The 23202-nt window shown below is 38.9% G+C and overlaps 1 protein-coding gene across 2 annotated transcripts; it reads left to right on the forward strand.

Annotated features, from left to right (window-relative positions):
* Positions 1-13733: 13733 nt before the first annotated feature.
* On the forward strand, positions 13734-21385 carry LOC104414463 (omega-hydroxypalmitate O-feruloyl transferase). Of its 2 annotated transcripts, XM_010025598.3 has the most exons (6): positions 13734-13823; positions 14105-14687; positions 15244-15297; positions 17184-17647; positions 20309-20635; positions 20761-21385. In XM_010025598.3, the coding sequence occupies exons 4-6, from the start codon at positions 17216-17218 to the stop codon at positions 21304-21306; spliced, it is 1305 nt and encodes a 434-aa protein (XP_010023900.1). In that variant the 5' UTR covers positions 13734-13823; positions 14105-14687; positions 15244-15297; positions 17184-17215; the 3' UTR covers positions 21307-21385. The 2 variants fall into 2 exon arrangements, with proteins under 2 accessions (XP_010023900.1, XP_039155453.1); XM_039299519.1 differs by lacking the exons at positions 13734-13823; positions 14105-14687; positions 15244-15297 and having other exon boundaries at positions 17128-17647.
* Positions 21386-23202: the final 1817 nt, after the last annotated feature.

Below are 23202 nucleotides of genomic sequence, written 5' to 3' on the forward strand. Positions count from 1 at the left end.
TTCATTGATGATCAGTCACGGTATGATTATTTATACCTCATGAAGTATAAATTGGAATCCTTTGAAAAGTTCAATGATTTCAAGGCCAAAGTTGAGAAACAAACAAGAAAATGTATTAAGGCTCTTCGATCGGATCGAGGAGGTGAATACCTTAGTACTGAATTCCTAGACTATCTTAAAGAAAATGACATTTTATCACAATGGACACCTCCTGGAACTCCATAACATAATGGTGTTTCTGAACAAAGAAATCGTACTTTTTTAGATATAGTGCGATCTATGATGAATTACACTGATTTGCCAATATCCTTTTGAGGATATGCCTTTGAGATAGCTATATATATACTGAATAGAGTGCTGTCCAAATCTATTCCAACTACACCCTATGAGATATGGTATAGTAGGAAACCTAGTTTTAATCATATTAAGATTTGGGGTTGTCCAGCTTTCGTGAAAAAGCTAAAAATGGAAAAATTGGAGGCAAGATCTGAACAAGGTCGCTTCATTGAATATCCAAATAGAACTCTTTGATATTATTTCTATTTTCATTGAGACCAAAGATTTTTGGTGAGCAAGCACGCTTCTTTTCTGAAGAATCAGTTTGTCCAAGAAGGTGGTGCTAGGCGGAAAATAGTCTTACAAGAAGAAAATAATGAAGTACCAAACAACCAAGTTCATATACCAATCTCTGATTTAGTGGGAGCTTCTGATACACAACCTCTTAGGAGAAGTGCGAAAACATCTCGCCCACATGCTCGTTATAAACACTCGGTTGATTATATTGAACCATTATTCATTGTGAATGATAGTGATCAACCTAATGATCCTAAAACCTATGAGGAGGTGATGTCGGACATCAATTCTGGTAAATGGCTAGAAGCCATGAAATCCGAAATGGATTCAATGTATTCCAATGAAGTTTGGACCTTAATTGACTTGCTTGATGGTATTATAACAATTGGTTGTAAATGGATCTTCAAGAGGAAGATGAATGCTGAAGGTCAAATTGGAACTTACATAGCACAGCTGGTGGCAAAAGGATATCATTATAAAGAATGAATTGATTATGACGAAATTTTCTCACCTGTAACCATGCTAAAATCCATTTGGATTATGTTGGCTATAGCTACACACCTTGATTATGAGATATTCCATATGGATGTTAAAACGGCTTTTCTAAATGGTTTTCTCAATGAGGACATCTATATGGAACAGCCACGGGGTTTTGAATCCAATAGTGAAAAACGGAAAGTGTGTAAACTTAAGAGAACCATTTATGGACTCAAACAAGCCTTTAGAAGTTGGAATATCTGTTTTGATGAGGTAGTCAAATCATTTGGCTTTATCAAAAATCCGGATGAACTTTGTATATACAAGAAGATCAGTGGGAGTGCAATTGCATTATTAGTTTTGTATGTCAATGATATACTTTTGATTGGAAATGATGTATTGATGATATCATCGATAAAACTATTCTTGTCACATAAATTCTCCATGAAAGATTTAGAAGAGGCAACCTACATTTTAGGTATCAAGACTTATAGAGATAGATCAAGACGATTGATTGGCTTCTCACAATTTACATACATAGACAAAGTGTTAACACATTTTAACATGCAATGTTCCAAGAGAGGATTATTGCCTTTTAGGCAAGAGATTCATCTTTCTAAGGTAATGTGTCCCAATACTCTTGAAGAAAGAGAGTGGATGGTGAAGATACCATATGCATCCGCTATTGGAAGCATAATGTATGCTATGCTATGTACTAGACCTGATATTGCACATACTATAAGTATTACTAGCAGATATTAGTCTAATCCAGGAGAAGAGCATTGGACAGCAATCAAGAATATTCTTAAGTACTTGCGAAGGACTAAGGATCTATTCTTGATATATAGAGAAGGAGAATTTAAAGTTGTAGCTTATACTGATTCTAATTTTCAAGCGGATCCTAATGGTTATAAGCCTACGTTTGGGTTTGTCTTTACATTCAATGGTGGCACAATTAGTTGGAAAAGTTCCGAACAAAGCATAATTGCCGATTCCACCACTGAGGCAAAGTATGTAGCCGCTTCTGAAGCAGCAAAGGAAGCCATTTGGATGAAGAAGTTTATTTATGAGCTTGGAGTTATTCCTTCAATTGAGTAACTGATTACATTGTTTTATGACAACAATGGGGCAATAGCTCAAGCTAAGGAACCAAGGTCTCACCAGAAGTCCAAGCACATTGAGAAACGCTTCCATCTCATCAGAGAAATTATTAGGAGAGGTGATATCGTCTTGCAGAAAATTGCCTCAACAAAAAACGTGGCAGATCCCTTCACTAAGGCCTTACCTCAATCTTCTTTTGAAATGCATATTGACAAAATGGATTTGAGGTACCACACAAGTTGGCTTTAGTGCAAGTAATAGTTACATGTTATGGATTTCAGTTATACTATCATTATTATTATTTAATTAATGGCAATGACGTACTCATTCATTTGTCCAATTATTTTATATTTATGAAAGATTTCATAAGATCAGTTGCAACTAGACTTATTCTTGAGATGTCAAGAATATATTTGACGAATTTATAGTTAAGCTGAATATTTAAATCATTCCCGGTCGATGGATTATTGAGTGAATATTAATAATCCTGTTAATAATCCTGTTGAGACCAATGTGTTCATAACTTCACCATTAAGTATCAGATACTTAAGGGAATTATGAGTCACAAGTCATTGGGTATTGTGATATTTGAGTTAAGAACACAAGTGTTTGTATTAGACAAGTTCATTAAACGTGATGCATATGGAACGATTAGTGACATGGAAGCTTTTAGCGTGGTCAATGTCTAATTGTTCATGTTTTGGTCTTGTGTAAAGAATCCTTAAACCTGAGGCACAATGTTAACTTATGTGTCGAACAACTATGGTTCACAGGTGCACGTAATGCCGGGTCATTGATCTATCTTTATACCTTATGGTCATAGTTTGTTCATATACAAAGTTGCACGTGTACACAATATGAAATCTGTCTCCTTGTTACATGCAAGGTAACATAATGATGTCCTATACAATCTGATTATGACAATGCATTGAAATCATCGGCCGGGGCTGTAACCGTGTCACGCCCCAATCCTCGATCACGTGCACATCATTCATCTTTGGTCGATTTTAAAAGCGATATCTTAGGGCATATCGCCGACCCTTTCATTTTAATATGCATATGCAAAAGCAATTATAAATCCCCAGACAATAAAATAATGGGATAAAAGAGTAGGGCTATATTTTTCATACTGAAATTCACAACCATACTTTTATACATAGCACAACCCATAGTATTTTGCAACACTATTCACAAAGGTCTAGTCTCACACTTAACCACCTATATACAAGGTTCACAAAAGAAGATGGGATCTCAATCCTCATCCGAGTTGTACTCAGGATCATCATCCTGATCCTCCTCTGATTCATCATAATCAAACTCATTCTCTTCCAGCTCTTCATCTGGCTCATCATCAGGGTCATCCAACAGGTAATCCTCCTCCGGTCTCTCCTCCTCTGATTCCTCCTCCCAGTTCTCTTCGAGGTACACCTCCTCTTGATCAACTTCTTCTTCTAGCATACTCCAACTAGATTCTACTGCTAACGGCACTAGAGAGTCGTGATCAGTCTCGAGTTTAAGGTCTTTTGCATCCACTACCGACCCATCCTTAGGGTCTACCCCCAACCCAAACGCTACTTCTAGAACGTACAAAGGTACATCACCTTCCATAATGGGAACCTCTCTTCGCCCATCATGGTAGTGATGATACCATGAGCGATACTCATGAGGCCTCAGGTCGTTCAGACCAACATCAACCCAGACCTTGGACTCTATCAATACATACTCTAACCCTTATGGATGGGGGTGTATGGGGAAATGGTATGCCACCTCGGTGATCTCTTCAGGGATGCCAAAATGCATGGGAGGACGAGGAGGTGGAGGTGCTGCCATCTAGGGGCCTGAAATAGTTATACAATAACCACTGAGACAACATCTCAGCGAGTTTTACCCCCTAAGACTCGATTAATAAACAAATATGCCATCCAGGCTGCCTATGCACACACGGGTCAAAGGACTTACCTTGACCTCAGATTCCACCTGCATATTAGCGCAATTCAAATAGGCATCAAATCATAATATCACAGATTGAAACATCGATCAAATCAACTTAGTCGATTACATGTCAATCGGACCATCTCATGGTCATTCCCAACCATACTATACAATTTCCAATATAATATACCTAGTCAATACTACGTACATTCTCTAAGGCACCATTTTCGCCAAGATGACATACTAATCACCGACTTCGTGCATTATCTAAGCCATCGTTTTCGCCAAGACGATGTACCGATTACCGAGCCACAAGCATTTTCTAAGGTGATATACCAAATCACCAAGCCACATGCATTTTCTAAGGCGTTGTTTTTGCCGAGGTGACATATTGATTACCGACTCCATGCATTCTCTAAGGCGTCATTTTCGCCAAGACGATGTACAGATCACCGAGCCACAGGCATTTTCTAAGGTGATATACCAAATCACCGAGCCACGTACATTTTCTAAAGCGCCGTTTTCGCCAAGGTGATATAAACAATTTACGTGCATGCTCTTGGGTGTCGTTTTTCGCCAGGGTGATATACTTCATCACAAAGCCACACACTAACTATTTCTTTCCCATCTTTACCATACATCTCAGTTGAACAAACCTATCTTTGATTTCAAATTGATTTTTAACTGTGCCGTAATGGCCTCTAAAGATGAGCATAGTCGAGAAGTCAATTTATTGGTCGAATTCTTAAGTCTATTGCCTTAAAACTCCTTACTGGCTTCCCTAGCTAGTCTAGTTATCTTCAAGAGTGATCAGCTCTGAGAACAGCCCTATAGGTGCGTCAATGAAATGTGTGACATCCAGATTTTCGGGTTCTGATTTCGATTAGATAAATTGGGCAGTTCATCGACACGACTACAATGTTTTTCTCTGAGTTGGCCACTCACGAGATAACTAGACTAGTTGGGTAAGCTATTAAGGACTTTAAGGAAAATAGACTTGAGAATTCGACCGGGAATCGACTTCTCGACCATGCTCATCTTTAAAGATCATTGCGGCATAGTATAAAATCGATTTGAAATCAGAGATAGGCTGATTCAACAGAGATGTGTGGTCAATCATGGGTGACACCACTAAATTGGGAGATTCTCGTCAAACAACACTAGATTGATTTTCTTATTGTTTTAGTACCTTGTGTCCATATTTGAATCATCAAGATTTTCATGATAATTGAGAGTCGCCAATGTGTCGAGTGGGTTCATAGTGGCTTAAAGAAAATCAACCACGGGTCATTTGTCCTAAAAAGTTCTGAAAACTACCTAGTAGCCTAAGTCACGCTAAAAACGCGCCCGAGTGAAATTAACTACCAATCTAAGTCTGATTTCAAAAATTGAAGATTCTATCTTATCACAATAAATTTTAGGAACGTCAACTCAGTCTCAAAAAAATTTCTAGCAACCGAGACTTTTTAGGAAAAAGTAATGGTCTTTTTTATTAGAATTTGCAGAGGATTGTTTTTATTGTAAAATTGGGATGCAAGTTGGATTATATATGGAAAATTCATGAAATGAACAAGGATACCTTGATGGATTTATTTAGGCTTCAATTGAAATTTTTTGTTTGAGAATTGAACAAATTTGAGTAAGATTGAAGAAGAAAACTTAGCAAAATTCGTATGCCCATGGACCCAACATTTTGAATTACCTAAAGTCTTCTAGAAGTGGTATTTTGGGGCTTGAAAAGGTGGTTGGATGACAGCCTTTTTGGTGGGCCACGTTTGAAGACTAAAGGGAGAGAGAGAAACTGGTTTTCTCTTCTTCCCCTCTCTCTCCCGTTGATGCTTCTTCTTCCCCATCTCTCCTTGTTGCGCGAGGAACTAGCAAGTCGAAGACCAGCGAAGACCGAGCTACCGTCGCCACCTCACGCCGCACGCCATCCTCACCCGCTGGCTCCGCCACTCACCGTTCGCCACCACCTCTCCCTCACCCATCTCAGCTGTCGTCGACACCCTCTGTCTTCCCCTCCGTTTGCTGCTCAAGGTCCTAGATCTGGGAGGACGCTGAAGCAGAAGCAGCAACCGACATCGCTTGGACCAGAGCTGTTGTCTTCACCGATCACCCATCCCCGTGCGAGCTTGCGTGTAGCCATGCTTGGCCGCACCTCTCACTGCTCCACCGTGCAACCTCAGCCTCTAGTCATGTGTCTCGCCTCGTTCAGCCAACTCAGGCCACGGTTCGGCCACCTCCGGCCACCATGCGCCACCACCTTAACTCGCCAGAGCTCCGCCTCGCCCTCCACCGCCCTTGCCCGCCTCAACCGGCCCCGGATCTGTCCAAACCAGCAGCAAACAGAGAGGTTCAAAAATGGGTATGACAACAGCGTTTTGGCCCGTTTTAGCCGTCTTCCCGAGCTCGAATGCTTAGCCCGCCTTGAGGAAAGTCGATCCTCGCGTCGATCCCATCGTATTGTGTGAGTTTTTCTCACTAATGCCTTCTTAGTTTGCTAATTATACTTAAAGGTTGGTTAGTGTTAGTTAAGTGTAATTAAGTGGTTAGATTAGAATGGATTAGCGATTATTAGTTAATTGCATTGCATATTAATTAAATAGTTAGTGTACTTAACTAGAGAATGGCCCATAGTATTTATTGAATGCTTCTTGGGATTTTTCCCGACCCTTATCGGGTTTTAATTAGGCAATTCGGGCCTAAATGGAAGTTTTAGTAATTAAATATTAATTTTGAAATTTATTTATTTAATTATTTATTTTCCGGAAATTCGGGATGGTCGGTGACCGGGATTTTATGTTGATGATTGTGGTGTAGTCTATTTATTTAATTGAGCTTTATGTTGTGCTAAATTGAAATTATTGTATTTATTTATTTATTTTTCGAAATTAATTATTTAATTATTTATTTTTCCAAAAATTCAACCTGGATGCCAGTGACCAAAATTTCGTGCTGATGATCATGGTGCAGTCCATTTATTTATTTGAGCTTTATTTGGTGCTAAATTGATTTATGAGTGATTTTAGGATTTATTCCTAAATTGAATAATATTTGGTTATTAATTGAAAAATAACTGGGCATCGGTTGACAATGCCAAAAATATTTTGGTAGACTACAGAAAATGGTGGGATTTATAGAAAGGAAATTATTCTATTTTGGCTAAGACCGATCGTGTACCCACACACAATATTTTATCGGATATCTCTATTACCAAGAAATTAGGCCAAGATATTATGAAATTGTGGAATTTAATTACGAAGTGCAATATCGTTGGCCGCAGTTGAAAAGGTCGAGTGGGACCGTAAAGCCATTGAATCTTGAAAGGGTCGAGTGGGACCGTAAAGCCATTGAATCTTGAAAGGATCGAGTAGGACCGTAAAGCCATTGAATCTTGAAATGGTCGAGTGAGACTGTAAAGCCATTGAACATTGAAAGTACCGAGTGGGGCCATAAAGCCGCTAAATCTAAGAAAGTTGCTTGGTGGAGCTGTGATTACCATCTATAAATAAGTTGTGTCCTAAGGACCGTGATTCATAATTGGGAATTGAGTTGGAATAGTTGAAATGACCGAAAGTGGTCTCGTTGCTATGTAATCGACTAAGTCGATTGATCTTTGCTTTGATCCGATATTGTGAATTGACTGATTGATGGAAATGACCATTGAGAGTGCTAGTATGAACAAAATAAAGGAGTTAGGGAAGAGAATATGAACACAAGATTTATAGTGGTTCGGCTTAATCCAAGCCTACGTCCACTCTCCCACGCTAACAGCCTTCTTGGCTGGATTCCACTATGCAATCAACAAGAGATTACAACTTCGAGTGCAAACACTTAGTAGTAGATCACACTATCTCACTAAGTCACTCTTTTGGTATTTCTCTCACGATTACAAACGTTTAAGCTCTCAAGAGACAAGTATATGATCGAAAGTCGCTCAGACTTTGGAATTATAAATTCTACGCTCCGTCTCTTACTTGCTCATTGGTCCATGATCTCCTTAAATACTCCTCCACTTCCAAACTACCCGTTGGACAACATCCCGGAGAATCGTCTTCCAATATACCCATTGGACAGCTCTGTATCTAGAAGATTTGGTAGCTGTTGAGTGACAAAGGTAAAATCCCAAATTGATTCCGATCGCCCATACAAACGAAATCTTGGTTTCCATAAGTAAAGCTTCTTCGCATAGAAAGTTCTTGTCTTCAAGATCCAATCGTCAATCAAATAGATTAAGTCAATCAAATCAATCTTGATGTGGAATCCAAACCAGATCACTAGCCGTTATATGATTGGGCTTGAGTTACGATTCATCGAATCTGGATGTAAAGTCTGAGAGCAATAGACTTTACAATCTGAGTCTGTAGACTTTACAATCTGGGTCTGAACATATCTGCTTCTGAACAGATTTAGCTTTAAGGTATGTACCCAGTTCAGCTTCAACATAGAGTCTGTCTTCTGGTTCATCATTCACGTTCAATCTGGAATTTGTCAGAATGAGCAGACTTCTGATGTAGAACAAACTTTGACACTAAAGTCTGGCAGTCTTCAGATTTTGACAATATCCTTTACATGTTCTATTATCTGCATGATCTATTACTTAACCATTAAACATGTTAGTAGCCTTTGATTTATTTTTTCATCTTCAAAACATCATAAGGGATTTCCCTAACAATCTCCCCCTTTTTGATGATGACAAAACAATCTCTGAATATGCAGATTTGTAAACATGCTTTTAAAGATATTAATTTAAATTAAAGGATATCAGAAGATAGCAAATAGATTGAGCATAACAATATATAGAAAAATAATCGCAGCTCAATATTATGCCATAGATAATATCAACCAATCAACACATTTGTATATTCATATCTTCTCCCCATTTTTGTCATAATCAAAAAGCGATAATAATGGATTCACGTAGAGAATGATAACAAATATCTTGCATGAATCACAATTTCCAAAAATCAGCTTTTATCGAATATTAAAGATATGCAATATAGCTCACTTCGATTATATCAGCAAATATCCAATAAAAATCACGGATGCATCATGAAATTTACGTACACTTTTTGTCATAATAAAATGATAATATCAGTAAGAGATTTGTTAATGACAAAAGGTAATAAAAGATGCACTAACCGGATTTTTTTGAACAAATTGTGACACATTTACCTTTCCTTTCATTCATAATAAGATCACGATCAATTCAAAAAGATTTTTCCATAAATGATCAAAGCTCCCCTCAATTTGTTGCCTTTTTTAGATGATCACGATTCTTTTCATTTTCTTTTGGATTCGATTTCTCCCCTGTCATCATGACAACATTTGCGAATAGAAACAATTGTTGCTTATGCACGTTGAACATAATATTTTTCCAGTATATCATTTGTAGCAACAACATCTGCAACGATCACTTGCATTTTGAAATTCGAGGCAAAAATTATTTTCTTCAATCAAGCTCATCTCGAATTCAACCTGCATCAACTTAACAAACTTTTTGCACAAATAAGCTGTAATAATATCCACGTAATTACCTTTTTCTTCAAATAGATAAATTGAATAGCATATATAAAATTATCAAATATTAAAATTCAGAACTATTCAACCTTACGTACAACACATAAGGGATTTCCTCAATAATTCGCAAAAAATTTGCATAAGGAATGGAATCTTTGAACCTCCAGAAGATAGTATAGAATCTTCACAAATTTTTATCAAGCTTTCCAAAATTCATATGGAAGATTCTATTGTCACCTGCAAAATCTTGTATAATAGATAATCATCTTTGCAAAAATGTCACGTAATATCTTCCTTTGATTTGCGGATCAACATTGCTAAATATAATATATCTTCTAAGAATATAGCAAGAATATCCATGAATATGCAGTAATATCTTTCGAGATCAAAGAGATTTCCTTGAGCATAAATTTCAGATATGCATTTTGCAAAAGGAAAATAGATATTTCTGTCACGTGCCAAAATTGCAATACCTTATATTTATGACAGAAGATATTCGCAATATAATAAAAAAATCATCCAAAATCATGATAAATGCACGTAGAGATTTGCAAGGTAGGAAAAAAATTCTCTTACCCATAGTATATGTTAGAAATATACCATTGATTTAAAAAATATCACTACCAATTTTCGCAGGAGATATTTTTCAGATTGTACCAAAATTTGCGTAGATTCACGATCGTTCTTCTCTTATAGAATTTCCTGCAATCAACTCATTTCCTTTTTGGTATCCATCAATTTGGATCATTCCATTTCGTTAGAGTAAAATATAAAATCTCCATAATCAAATATTCTTTCTTAATTTATCATAACAGAGTATTCAAAGAAAGAATATTATGCACAATGATATTTTGAAAAATAAATTCTCACTTAGTCATGGTACGATAAAAACAGGGAGAGTGAAATCTTTGAATATCTAAGAATATCTTGCATCATCACATAAAACAGATTTTCACTTTGCAAAATATGATTAAATCTGAGAGTATAAAATTAGACAAAATAATCTGAATTATCTCAAATAATCGCACGTACTAAATCAAATCTCAACTCACAAATCACAAAAACAAATCATACGATTCTTTCTTCAATAAAGCAAAATATGATCATTATAAAATCTGAATCAATCAATGATATATCGAATTTCAAGCATAATGAGAATTATGTGCCCAAAAACATTCCTTACCAACTTCTTCTTTTCCTTTGTTTCCTCGATTTCCTCATCGGATTCTGAGTCTGTGTCTAAGTCAGACTCAGATTCTGAGTCTATGTCTGAGTCAGACTCAGATTCTGAATGTGCCATCAAGCATAAATTTCCTTGCTCATCATCTTCTTTCATTGTTCTTTTCTGGCCATTATGCTTGTATTGTCTTCTTTCACTAAACTTTCTTCCTTTTCTACTCAGCTTTTTGAATTTCTCGATCATAAAAGCAAGTTCTTCGCCGTCCATGTCATTTTCTAAGTCTGTTTCATCAAAAACAGCATTAGATATTAAAGCGATGGACTTCTTACCTTCGGGATCTTCATCGTTAAGTTGCTCCACTTCATAGGATTGAAGAGTGCCGATCAATTCATCAACGGTGAGTGGCATAATCCTTTGAGTCTCCCGGATTGAGGTCTTGACATGGTTCCAATCTTTTGAGAGACCTCGCAAGAGTTTGTTGACCTTCATTGGGGAAGAAATTGGATGACCTTGATATGCCAAACCGTTTACAATTTCTGTAAAACGATTAAACATATCTCCAATCGACTCTCCTTGCTTCATCTTGAAGGATTCATATTTGCCGAGCAAGAAGTTTACTTTTGTCTCTTTTACACGTTCGGTCCCTTCATATGTAACATGAAGTCTATCCCAAACTTCTTTTGTTGTTTCACATGAAGAGATTCTGTTATATTCAATAGGAGACAGGGCGCAATATAAAGAATAAATAGCTTTTGCATCAAGCGCTTCTCTTTTGGACATCTCCATCCGAAACATAGGAGTGGGGGGTTTGATTATTTTGTCTTTGCCATTCTTATTTGATGTAGATATAGTAGTGGGATTGATTCCTCTTTCTACAACATCCCATTATAAGGGATCTTTAGATCTTAGGAATGCTTTCATTTTGTTCTTCCACACGTTGTATTCCTTTCCATCAAAATATGGTGAAATTAATTAATTAATTAAGGTGCACATGTGCAACGCATATCACATGTGCGTTTCCTTTTAATATTAATAACTAAAAAAAAAAGGTAAAGCTTCGTGCACATGCATCGTGCATGATAGTCAGCGGTTTGCCGACCATCATGCACGAAGCAACGTGCATGGAATGGTCAGCGGTTGCTGACCGTTCATGCACGATCGTGCACGAATTGGTCAGCAACGGTTGCTGACCAATTCCTGCACGATCATGCACGAATTGGTCAGCAACGGTTTCTGACCAATTCCTGCACGATCATGCACGATTGTGCACGAATCAGCAACGGTTGCGTTCAGCAACCGTTGCTGATTTCGTGAAAGTGTGTTTTTTAATAAATGCCGCAACAAGGAGAGGTGTGTGCTGGTTGCTGAAAATTGAAAGCAAAGTGTGTGCGTGTTCTTGTGTCTTCGAGACGCAAGAAAGAAAAGGATTTTCTCTCATTCGGGCCGTAACTAAAAACATCAAGGATACGGCAGATCATCTCCACAAGATTGCTAACATGATCATAGTGGTGATTACTCGAGTTCTCTCTTCCGTTCGACGTCCATTGTTGGTGTGTCTAAACTAGAGGTCCGACGTTTGCAGGACTCAGACTGAAGAAAATCTGAACCAATTTGTTTAAAGCACGCTTCGAGAGGTAATTCGTTTAACTCCCTTTTTATATTCAGATTTTTTATTAAAACGCACGAACAACACATTCGGAGAATCATGTATAGAAATGTATCATCTTTGTTTCCGCTGTAATTTTTAAAAAATTTACCTATACATGATTCATGAAACCCTAATAATTGTCATTAATTATTGTCTTCTTCCTTCCACTTCTTCTCTCATCTCGGCTTCTCGTACACCAGCAATTGGATGCCCCTTCCTTTGGATCATGGATTTGCTGAATCTGATGACCAAGAGTGGCTTTGTGAGATGAAATGGGCAAAAGTTTTCTCATGGGCATCTGTTGAACTAATTGTATCATTGTTTGCGCCACCTCAAACATCAGTGGATGGACTCTGGATCCACCTGCACTACTTCATTGACATAGTGATCACTATCATGGTGGACTAATAGGTTCCACCACGACGCTAGAATCCTAATGGAGGACGTTGTACCTCTCAAGGGAAGAGGGGAAGATGATGATGAAGAGGCTATAAATCTTTGGTATCATTGACAACCTAGACCTCGATCAATCTGAGGTGTCGCAAAGACAACTCCGGTGGTGACCTGAAATTTCCCCACCCACCCTCTCTGTCATAATTTGAGATTTACCAATCTGCGTCATCGCTACACGGCGATGTTGGTGCTCGCCATTTTCAATCGTAGCCACCGTGGAGGTGGTCACAATTCATAGATCTAGAGTTTTTTCTAAGCCTTTGATTAATTGAATTTTCTATTCTTAAATTTTATAATTTAATTGAGTATTTTATTTTTTATTTTTTTTGTCTTGAAGTGTACCTAACACTTTATAGGATTTGATATCATACTTTATAATATCTCATCCTATCTCAGTTATTATCCTAATCATCAAACGTGGGCTATATTTTTTTCATCCCATGGTCTACTTTTATATATCAAGCTGCTTTTTTTTTTCTAGGGGGCACTAAGATGCCAGCGCACATGTTATGTATGTGTAACCTCTGACGATGGAACGTGAAGACCCCTCCAAATAATTGAACCAATAATTCGTACCATCATGTGACTATCTCATATTCAACGCCAAAACTGGAGAAGCCACGACTATAAATTCTGGATCTGCAAAAAGAAGCCAAAGCCAAGTGTTTCATCTCCAATATCTCCAGTTCTTACAGGTATGCTGGTTTTCGTCTTGAGTTTTAGTCGTGTGTCCATTGTACTTGGCCCGAGAGGGAAAAACAAAAGGAAAGGAAAAAAATTACTATCACCAAAGCTCATGTATGGCCTATCTTCCTGCTGTGCACGCAGGGATTGTTTGGCATGTATATCTGATGTGTTGCAACATGTGTGATTGACAACGCTTCTTGTGAAACTCGCAACGTATTGGCAAGTTGTAATCTTTATCATGCAGGAGTAAAGGTACGTTTGAAAATGGCTTTTCCAAGCTACTTTGGGCTTTCAAAGTCCCTTGGGTTAAATATTGGGTATTTGGCAAAAAATTTGCAAGCCCCATTAGAGGAAAGTAGGCACTCAAAAGGTTGAAAGCCAAGGCAAATCCTAGACTACCTTGGGCTTTCAGTTTTCTTGGCATGCTCAAGGCTAGGGTTGCATAAATATTTTTTTCTGAGACCATCCTCACCAACTTCTTGTTTTTCCGTTCTTGCCCTCATTGTATGACACTATTTGTCTTCTCCATTGAGGTCGGCTGGCATAGTTGCACGTGATTGCGAAGGGTTGATGACGCGCTAGAGAGACATCAGCATGGTCGCGGTGACCCAAGCGACTATTGTTGGAGGGTAAGGCAACCTCCGTGAGGGGCTGCATGATCTAGGTTACAACTACCTCAACGAGGGGCCACATGATATGAGTCATGACAATGCATGATCTAGGTCACATGACCCCTCGCGAGTCGCAGCAACCCAGATCTAAGTCACGCGACTTCCACGAGGGGCCGCCAATCTGGGTCGCCCACAACCTCCACGATTCGCAGCAACCCGCAATTTGGTTGCCACCAGCATGTAATATTATGCAATAATGTAATATTAATGTTAGTGGGCCCCAAAAGAAGAAACTGAAAAAGAAACTGAAAAGTCAGTAAAACAAAAAGGCGAGGGGAGAGGGCTCGGCTAAATAGAAGCTGAGAGTTCCCTCGACCAAAAAGAAAAGAAAGAAAAGATGAAGAAGAGGAAGGAGAAGAGAAAAGGGGAAAAAGGAAAGGAATTTTGGCACATGCACGTCTCGGATGCCTCGCCAAGCCGACTCGACTCCATAACACAGCACCCGGTAAGAGATCAAGCCCCTTGTTTGTCCGGTTGAAGTAATTTTTGGATTTAGGACTTAAATTCGAAATTTTTGGAAAACTGAGTGACGAAGTCTAATTTTGGAGTCGTTGAGCCGCGTATTTTTACAAGAATGGTAATTTAGGGTGTTGTGGAGCCGTGGGATTTTACGGATCATGATTTGAGCTTATGGTTTGTCCGAAACAAAATTTCAAAGTTTCCCGCGCGCAGTGAACAGTACGCGTCCAGCAGCTTTGGGCCCATATTTTGTCATTTTTCGGCTTGATTTTGGGATGGCCAAGTTGGGATTCTTGTGATATGTTTCAAGGGCTCTCTATTGAATATAAGTACGTTCAGATCGGGGTTCGGAAGAAAAAGTTAAGGCTTGATCAAGTTTTGCGTTTAAACTTCATGTTGCAAATGGCTTGAACAATCGCTTTGGTTATGCGATTTGTTAGCGCGCATAAGTCCTTTTGTTAGAGTTAAGGCGTAACTTAGTCATTTTGTAGTCGAGATAGAATTTTATTAGATTTTAACATTATTCTTCGGTTATTTGATAGGGCTTTGAGTTTGACGATACAAGTATTGTTTGTCGTTTGATCGTAGACGACAAGGTGAGTGGTATTATATCTTCTTTGGTTTTATAAAATCATGTCTTGAAGTATATATATGTATATATATTGAATTGAGAAGAGCATTTTTATTGCATAAAAGCCAGATCGAGCAATTGCTACTCTTTGGTTGATTGTGAATCTTTGAAAAGCACGTTATACAAGAAATTGCTTTGCGACTGATTTATGGAAAGATTTATGATGATTTGAGAAATGAGTATGAAATGGATGATGGGCTATGTTGCAAAATATTATTTGTTTGGTTTAAGATATTGATTTTTGGATTGGATTTCTGGTATTGGAGAATGGCTATTTATGCTCAATATGACTGTGAACCCAATGAAGGGTTTTTGGGGTATGCATACCAGGTTTAGGATATCCTTCTGGGCCTAGCCACCGGCTTTGTAGGTGGAGACCTTGCCAAGGGGAGAATCTTGGTCGCCTTGTCACAAGGCGTTGTGTCGTGATCATGGTTAGTTATTGAGCAAAAGATTGATCAGTGGATAGACCATTGATATGTGTTTTGATTGAGATTATTCAATGGATTCGACCATTGATACTTGACTTTTGATGGCGATTCAAATGAGTTTTCCATATTAGTATAAATTTTTGATGATAAGAAATAACTTTTATATGATTCGATATGTATTTTATATATTGAATTGGTGTTATGAAATTTGGTATTGCTTTGTATACATGCATAGTGGTTAGTGTGACAACCTCCTCTCTTGTCCCACATCGCCTAGGGAGGGAGGTCTTGGTTAACTTATAAGGTTTGGGTCCCTCTAACTATGTAACGCGTTTTAAAGCCGTGAGGGAAAAGACCATGGCTGGGATGGCGGTGCGTCCGTGCCAGGGCGGGTGACCCAAAGCGGACAATATTATACAGTGGGGCCCGGGATGTTACACAGCAAGTAGTAGCAACCTAGATCTGAGTCACGCAACCTCCATGAAAGGCTGTCGATCTGGGTCACCACAACCTCTATGAGTCTCGACGGCATGTGATTTGGTCGTGCAACCCCCAGCAAGTTGCGGCGACCCAAATCTAAGTCACGTGACCTCCGTGAAGGGTTGCCGATCTAGGTCGCAATCACAAGGACTCACAAAAGTTGTGGCCATGTGCGATTTGGGTAGCATGACCAAGCAACCCTCATTGAGGTCATGTGACCTCAGGCGGGCTTTACCTGGGTCACGCAACCCCGTTGAGAGCCACCCAACCCCAGGCAGTCCTCGCCGGTGGTTTCCAACAGCCACCTAATGTCCTGCAACCTCAAATGTCGGCCATCGACAACAAATTTCGATCACTGGCGGGCGCCTATCCTTCGCCAACCAACTATTTTTTTCTTCTTTTATCACAAAAGTCCTTTATAAATATAAATTTCTCCAAACACTATTTTGTTCAAGGGTACTTCACAATGGACTTTTAGATTGCAATTTACCGAACATAATTTGCATTTTGGAAAACTCTTCTAATTTAAAATTCTTTGCATTTCCCAAAGGCTTTTCCCAAAATCCAGCTAAACGCAGCCTAAGCCCCAGAACTACAAGTTTATACTCCACCTAACAATTTAAGCTTATGAAGTGACATTTTTTTTTTATCATGGAACCAGATTGAAGTTTCATTTTCCATCCTCCATTTTAAAATTCATACCGCTTGTGGATATATTCTTACTCATATTTTTCCTATTCCTCAACTCTTCATGGTTTTTCTTTCGTGTGATTTTATATCATTCCAAGTTACGAGTGAAGATGAAGTTATTCAATTCCACTTTGAATTTTTGTGTATATATGCAAAGACATATAGCTATTTTATTTATGTGTAGCTTTCCTCTATTTATCAACTTTGTTTGTACTTCTCAGCACATTCTTTTCTTTTTATTTTCAACAAGGAGAGCGGATTGCAAATCTCCGGACTTCTTTTATGGAGGCACCCGCAAAGAGGAACATCTTAAAAGTAGAAAGATCTAGCCCCGTCGCCGTCCTACCAGAATATGAAACACCCGAGGGTTCCATGTTCTTAAGTAGCCTTGATCAAATGGCTCCCGCAATCGTGCCGACCGTTTATTGTTTCGACAGGAGTGACGCAAAAGTGGTGGACGTGATTAAGCAAGCTCTGGCCAAAGTTCTGGTTCATTACTATCCAATTGCCGGGAGATTAGCTAAAAACTCTCGTCGGAAGTTGGTCGTTGATTGCCAAAAGAAGTTAGGAGTCCCATTTGTGGAGGCACTGGCTGATTGTGACATGAAAATTCTGGGTAATTTAATAATTTTCGATTCTGATGTTTTAGGTAAGCTTGTTTACAGAGATCCTATGGAACATGTACTTGAAGTTGCCCCTCTTCTAACTGCACAGGTAAGGAACAATCTTCTTTTTTATATTTATGCTTGAGAGTACTTTCTATTTGGTTTTTTTTTTTTTCCATTAAGCATGATAGTGAATTTGCTTTGGTAGACTTAGCTCACATTAAATTAGTAACTTTTCATATCAGAACAACTAGATAGTAATATTAACTTTCTATTTATAATAAATAGGAACTTTCAAGTTGCTTTTTGCATTGGGTAATTTCTTCGATGCATTTAGTGACTTTTCATCTGATAATATCCACATAAAGTTAACTACTATTATCTCCATTTACTTGATGGAGAACTTGATTTTTTTCTGTTGGAAAAGGAACCACTATCAAAGTGTTATTATTAACTTTTCTTTAATAAGAATTTCTTTTCAAGTAGAATTAGTATTTGTTTTAGTTTTTAAAAGTAAATATAATCATTTCTAGTAAGTTTAGTCATTGATCCAGTTAATTAGTATCTCTCTCGATGACAAGAAGTATTTCGAAGGAGCCTCTCCATGTGTCCAAAAGTAAGAAGTAACTTTCTCAATGCTTTAAATTAAATACTTTCTTAACTTATAAAGTATATTTGACAAAAAAAAAACTTAAAAAGTATACATGCAGATAGTAACTTAACCATAAAAAAGTTAGAGAGATTAACTTTTCCTAATTGGAAGAAACTTATCTTGCTAAAGTCTCAATTGAGATTCATCAAATCCGTCCACAATGTATCGAGTCTAGGCAAATCTTTCCCTTTTTCAAGGAAAGAAGTTAGTGATATATGGCATAGGTCAAGATCATCTCCGCTAAATCCATTTGCCCCAATTACTGGAACTTGCCTTAGTGGCCACCCTTCCCACTTGAAATGGGAAAATAGAGAACTCGATTCCCCACCTTCTAAGGGGGTGAAGGTGGGAACACATGAATGAGAGAGCGGGGTTTTGCAACCTACGCACGGCATACAACACACATAGTAGGACGTGCGGACCCCTGGAGTGCCATAACTTTGCACAAAGGAATACTTAAGTGCCATAACTTACGAAAGATACACTTAAGTGCCAAAATCGAAGTAAAAGGGATCACTTGAGTGCCAATCTGACCAAAGTCTGGCCAAAACGCCAACATGGCATTTTTCCGGCGAACCGAGCCCAAAACGACGCCGCTTTTTACACACTAACGTGGCCAAATAATGCAAAAACAACGTCGTTTTGAGCTGACGTGGTAAAAAAATAATAATTAAACTAATTAAATCAAATTTAAATTTAAATTTAGCTAAAATATTAAAAAATAATAATTAAAAAAATTTAAAAGAAAAGGAAATGTGGGGAGGTGGTGAGGGATCGCCCTCCACCGCCGCCCGCCGCGCCGGGAAGGGCTGGCGACGGCAGGGGAGGGTCAACCAAGGTCGCCGGGCCCTAGCCGTGGGCCGGCGACCCCAACCGACCGGCGGTGAGGGCTCGCGAGCCTCGCCCTAGATCAAGGCGAGGGTTGCAGCCCTCGCCCAAATCTCGGCGAGGGTCGGGGCCCTTGCCGGCCGGGCCAAGGGCCGCCGCCCGCCGGGGTCGCCCTACGAGCGGCGGCCCTTGGCCCGACCGGGCGAGGGCCACCGACCCTCACCGATCTAGGCAAGGGCCGCGAGCCTCGCCATTGGACACAAATCTAGGGAGGGCCACCAACCCTCATTAGATCCGGGCGAGGGCTGCAACCCTTGCCGGCATCGGGCGAGGGCTCGTGAGCCTCGCCACCGGTCAACCGAGGTCACCGCCCCCGGCCGTGGGCCCGGCGACCCCGGCCAACCCTCCCCCCCGCCGTTGTCGGCCCTTCCCAAAGGATGACGGCGAGGTCACGGCGGCGACGGCAGCCGAGGACCGATCCCTCACCCGCCTCCCCCTTTCCTTTTTTTTTTAATTTTTATAATTTTAAAATTATTATTTTTTAATATGTTAACTAAATTTAATTTTAATTAATATTATTATTTTTTATTATTTTTTTTTACCACGTCAGCCCAAAACAACGCCGTTTTTGCATTATTTGGCCACGTCAGCGTGCAAAACGGCGTCGTTTTGGGCGCGCTTCGCCGGAAAAATGCCACGGCGGCGTTTTGGCCAAACTTTGGCCGGAGTGGCACTTAAGTGATCCGTTTTTCTTCAAATGTGGCACTTAAATGCACCTTTCATAAGTTATGGCACTTAAGTGTCTCTTTGTGCCAAGTTATGATACTTGAAGCGTTCTTTTGCCCACATAGTGGCTTATAGAATAAATATAGGATCAGACCAAAAAAAAAATTCCATTTGCACCATTGAATCCAGTGGCTTTGACTGGCTGCAAGACTTCGGATGTACAAGAAGGTTTTATTTATTCATGAAAATGATTAATTTGAAAAATATCATCTTAAAAATGATCGTTCGTATCACTTGAAATTATTTGTCAATGAAAAATGTTTTCATTATCGACAGCAATTTATGTCTAAATATTTTTGTGAATAATGAAAATATCTTTCATTCATTTATATTTGTAAGCAGTAAAAGTGATCACTTTAAGAAAAACGATTTTCATAACATTCATTTTCTATGAAACGAATTGAGCCAAAGTGCATAAACTCAATCCATGCAAGAACTTAATCACATATTTATTCGTTCTGCATTTTAAGTTGAGATATTATTTACTTTGGAGACATATCACAGGTGACGAAATTCAGATGTGGAGGTTTCACATTGGGGATCACACTTAGTCATTGCATAGCAGATGGTGTGTCGGCAATGAATTTTATGAACGCGTGGGCTGAAATAGCAAGAGGCGAGCCTTTATCCCTCGTCCCTTGTCACGATAGAACTGTCCTAAAATCAAGGCTGCCTCCTCGAATCACCTGTCCTTACAATGAATTTGTTCACATAAGTGATGTATCAAACATGACGGCATTATATGAGGAGCAACAATTCGTACAAAAGTCTTTCCACTTTGATGCTGAGAAGCTGGCAATCTTAAAAATAAAGGCAACAAAAGATGAACAGGTGAATCTCTATATTTACGATAATAAGTAGTGTCAATTCATAGACATCTCCGTATATTACAACCATCAATTATGCATTACATGAATATCTGGTCGCAAAAAGTATCTACTCATCTTGAACCACAGGTAACAGGCAGTTGCACCAACTTCATAGCACTTGCAGCCTTCGTGTGGCGGGCTCGAAGCGTGGCCCTCAAGATGAAACTCCACCAACAATCAAAACTTCTTTTAGCAGTCAATTTCAGGTACAGACTAACACCACCATTGCCCGACGGATACTTTGGGAACGCCGTGGCCTTGCCCTGTTGTCTCTGCTCGGTCGGAGAGTTGATTGAGGAGCCAATCTCTGCTTCCGCGGGGAGAATGAAGAAGGCAATCGAGAGCGTGACCGACAACTACATTCGGTCAAGGATCGACTATTTGGACATGTATCGATATCAGGGATTTCCTCTGGGCACTCTAGTAATAACTTCATGGACAGGGCTCGGGTATGGCTACACGGACTTTGGATGGGGAGAGCCGAGGTTTGGGATGGGTGACCTACTAAGGGAAACCTGCTTGTTTATGACAGAAGGGAAAGAGAAAGAGAAAGGCATTACGGTGGTGTTGGGTTTGCCCCTTTCAGCCATGAATACTTTTGAGAAGCTTGTTTATGATCTGAACGAGGCTTAGTACAATAATATTGTTATTCAAAATTGGTTTACAAAGTGTGACCAACTACAAGTGGATCATCATATTCAACACCTGAATGGAATCCATCATTTTATTTAATGAATCAATTTTAAGGGTTTAGTCTCAAATTTCTTGATAATTAGTTGCAATTCCGAATATATCTCACGACTTCTCATGTTTATTTTTCGTTACCATTGTCCGAGACAAATTTAATAAAACATTCTCTCCATCATCACCACTTTTCATGATCAACAATCACCCCACTTCATGTCAACAATCACTCTTTTTTATGTCCAACAGTCATCTCTTTTATAAACAATTTCAACAACTACTACCCACCTACAGGGAGGTTAGTCAAAGACTCTCGAGGGAGGATGGTCATTGATTGCCAAAGAAGTTAGGAGTTCCCTTTGTGGAGGCAACAGAAAATTGTGACATTGAAAATCTGGCTGATGTACAAGCAATTAATTTTGAGGATTTAAGAAAGGTTGTTCACAAAGATCCTACCGAAATTATACTTGGAGTTACTGTTAGATGTATGCCCTAAAGCTGCTATGTAATAATTACATCTTAGGGATTTCCATTTGTATATATAAAGATTATGTTCTTTTTATTTTTTAAAATGAATTGATTAATTAATTATTTGTTCATTTAATTAATTAATTAATTAATACCTTTTGATAACTAATAATAAAATAATATAAATATACAAAGCTTCCTGCATGTGCACGAAGCACATGCATGAAACTTGGATGGTCAGCAACTGCTGACCATCATCCACGAACTCGTGCATGAACGGTCAGCAGTTGCTGACCATCATGCACGAAGTAGTGCATGAGCAACCACTCATGCACGAAGTCGTGGATGAGCAACCACTCATCCACGATTGTTCGTGCATGAGCGGGGACGATCAGCAACGGTTGCTGATCGTCCATCGATCAGCAACTGTTGCTGATCAGTTTATTATTTTATTTTAAAAGAGTTGGCTTTTGGCGACACTTAAAAGGGCAGAGAAAATACAGAGAAAGGTGGGCGTGCGCTGTTTGGTTTTTAGAGAAAATGGGTTGCTAAAAATCAAGAGAAACGTGTGTGTTCTTGTATTCTTCGAGAGATGAGAAAGTATAGTGTTTTCTCATTTGGGCCGTGACTATAATACATCGAGGATACGGTGGATCATTTCCACGTGATTGCTAGCACAATCGAAGTGGTGAATATCCGAAAGTTCTCTCTTACGTTCGACGTTCGTTGTTGGTGTGTCTAAACTAAAGGTCCGACACTTGTGGGACTCAAACTATAGAACATCCGAACCGACTTATTTAAAGCGCACTTCGAGAGGTAATTCGTTTAACTCCCTTTTATGTTTAGATTTTTTATTAAAACGCACGAACAACGCCTTAGGAGAATCATGTGTAAAAGATATCTTTGTTTCCGCTGCGTTCATTTCGTTAATTTTTCTTATACATGATTCATGAAACCCCAACAGTGGTATCAGAGCCAACCTTAGGCGTTTTTCGTGCGTTTAATTGATTTGTAGTTCAAATATATTTTTGCGCTCTCATGGCCTATTTATTTTTGTTAAGAGAATTGGTTCTCTTACTTTTATGTGGCCTATAGAAGTTGATTAATTTATGTGATAAATTTAATCAACTAAGCAAAAATTAGAACTAAATCAATTTTGAATCAAAAATCCATAACTTGTTATACTTTGTGTTTATATTCTACAAATGATATGCAGAATTTTATGCATGCCTTCCAGAGCTTTAAATTTTGAATTTATGGCTCATAAGGAAGGGTGGTGATCATGGAAAATCCCTAAATGTTGTGATCGTTGTATGGATGAATGTATGATGATTACAGGTATTCTTTTTGGGGATGTAATTATTAAATGGAGGCTGC

This window comes from Eucalyptus grandis, chromosome 8 (genome assembly GCF_016545825.1).
Source record: "Eucalyptus grandis isolate ANBG69807.140 chromosome 8, ASM1654582v1, whole genome shotgun sequence".
Taxonomy (NCBI): Eukaryota; Viridiplantae; Streptophyta; class Magnoliopsida; order Myrtales; family Myrtaceae; genus Eucalyptus; species Eucalyptus grandis.

What these genes read in the sequence shown, in the direction of transcription:
- LOC104414463 (XM_010025598.3), top strand. Translation starts at nt 17,216, where the DNA reads ATGGAGGCACCCGCAAAGAGGAACATCTTAAAAGTAGAAAGATCTAGC. An exon ending in CCCCTCTTCTAACTGCACAG is followed by an intron (nt 17,648 to 20,308) that starts GTAAGGAACAAT and finishes GACATATCACAG; the next exon opens with GTGACGAAATTCAGATGTGG. An exon ending in AGGCAACAAAAGATGAACAG is followed by an intron (nt 20,636 to 20,760) that starts GTGAATCTCTAT and finishes CTTGAACCACAG; the next exon opens with GTAACAGGCAGTTGCACCAA.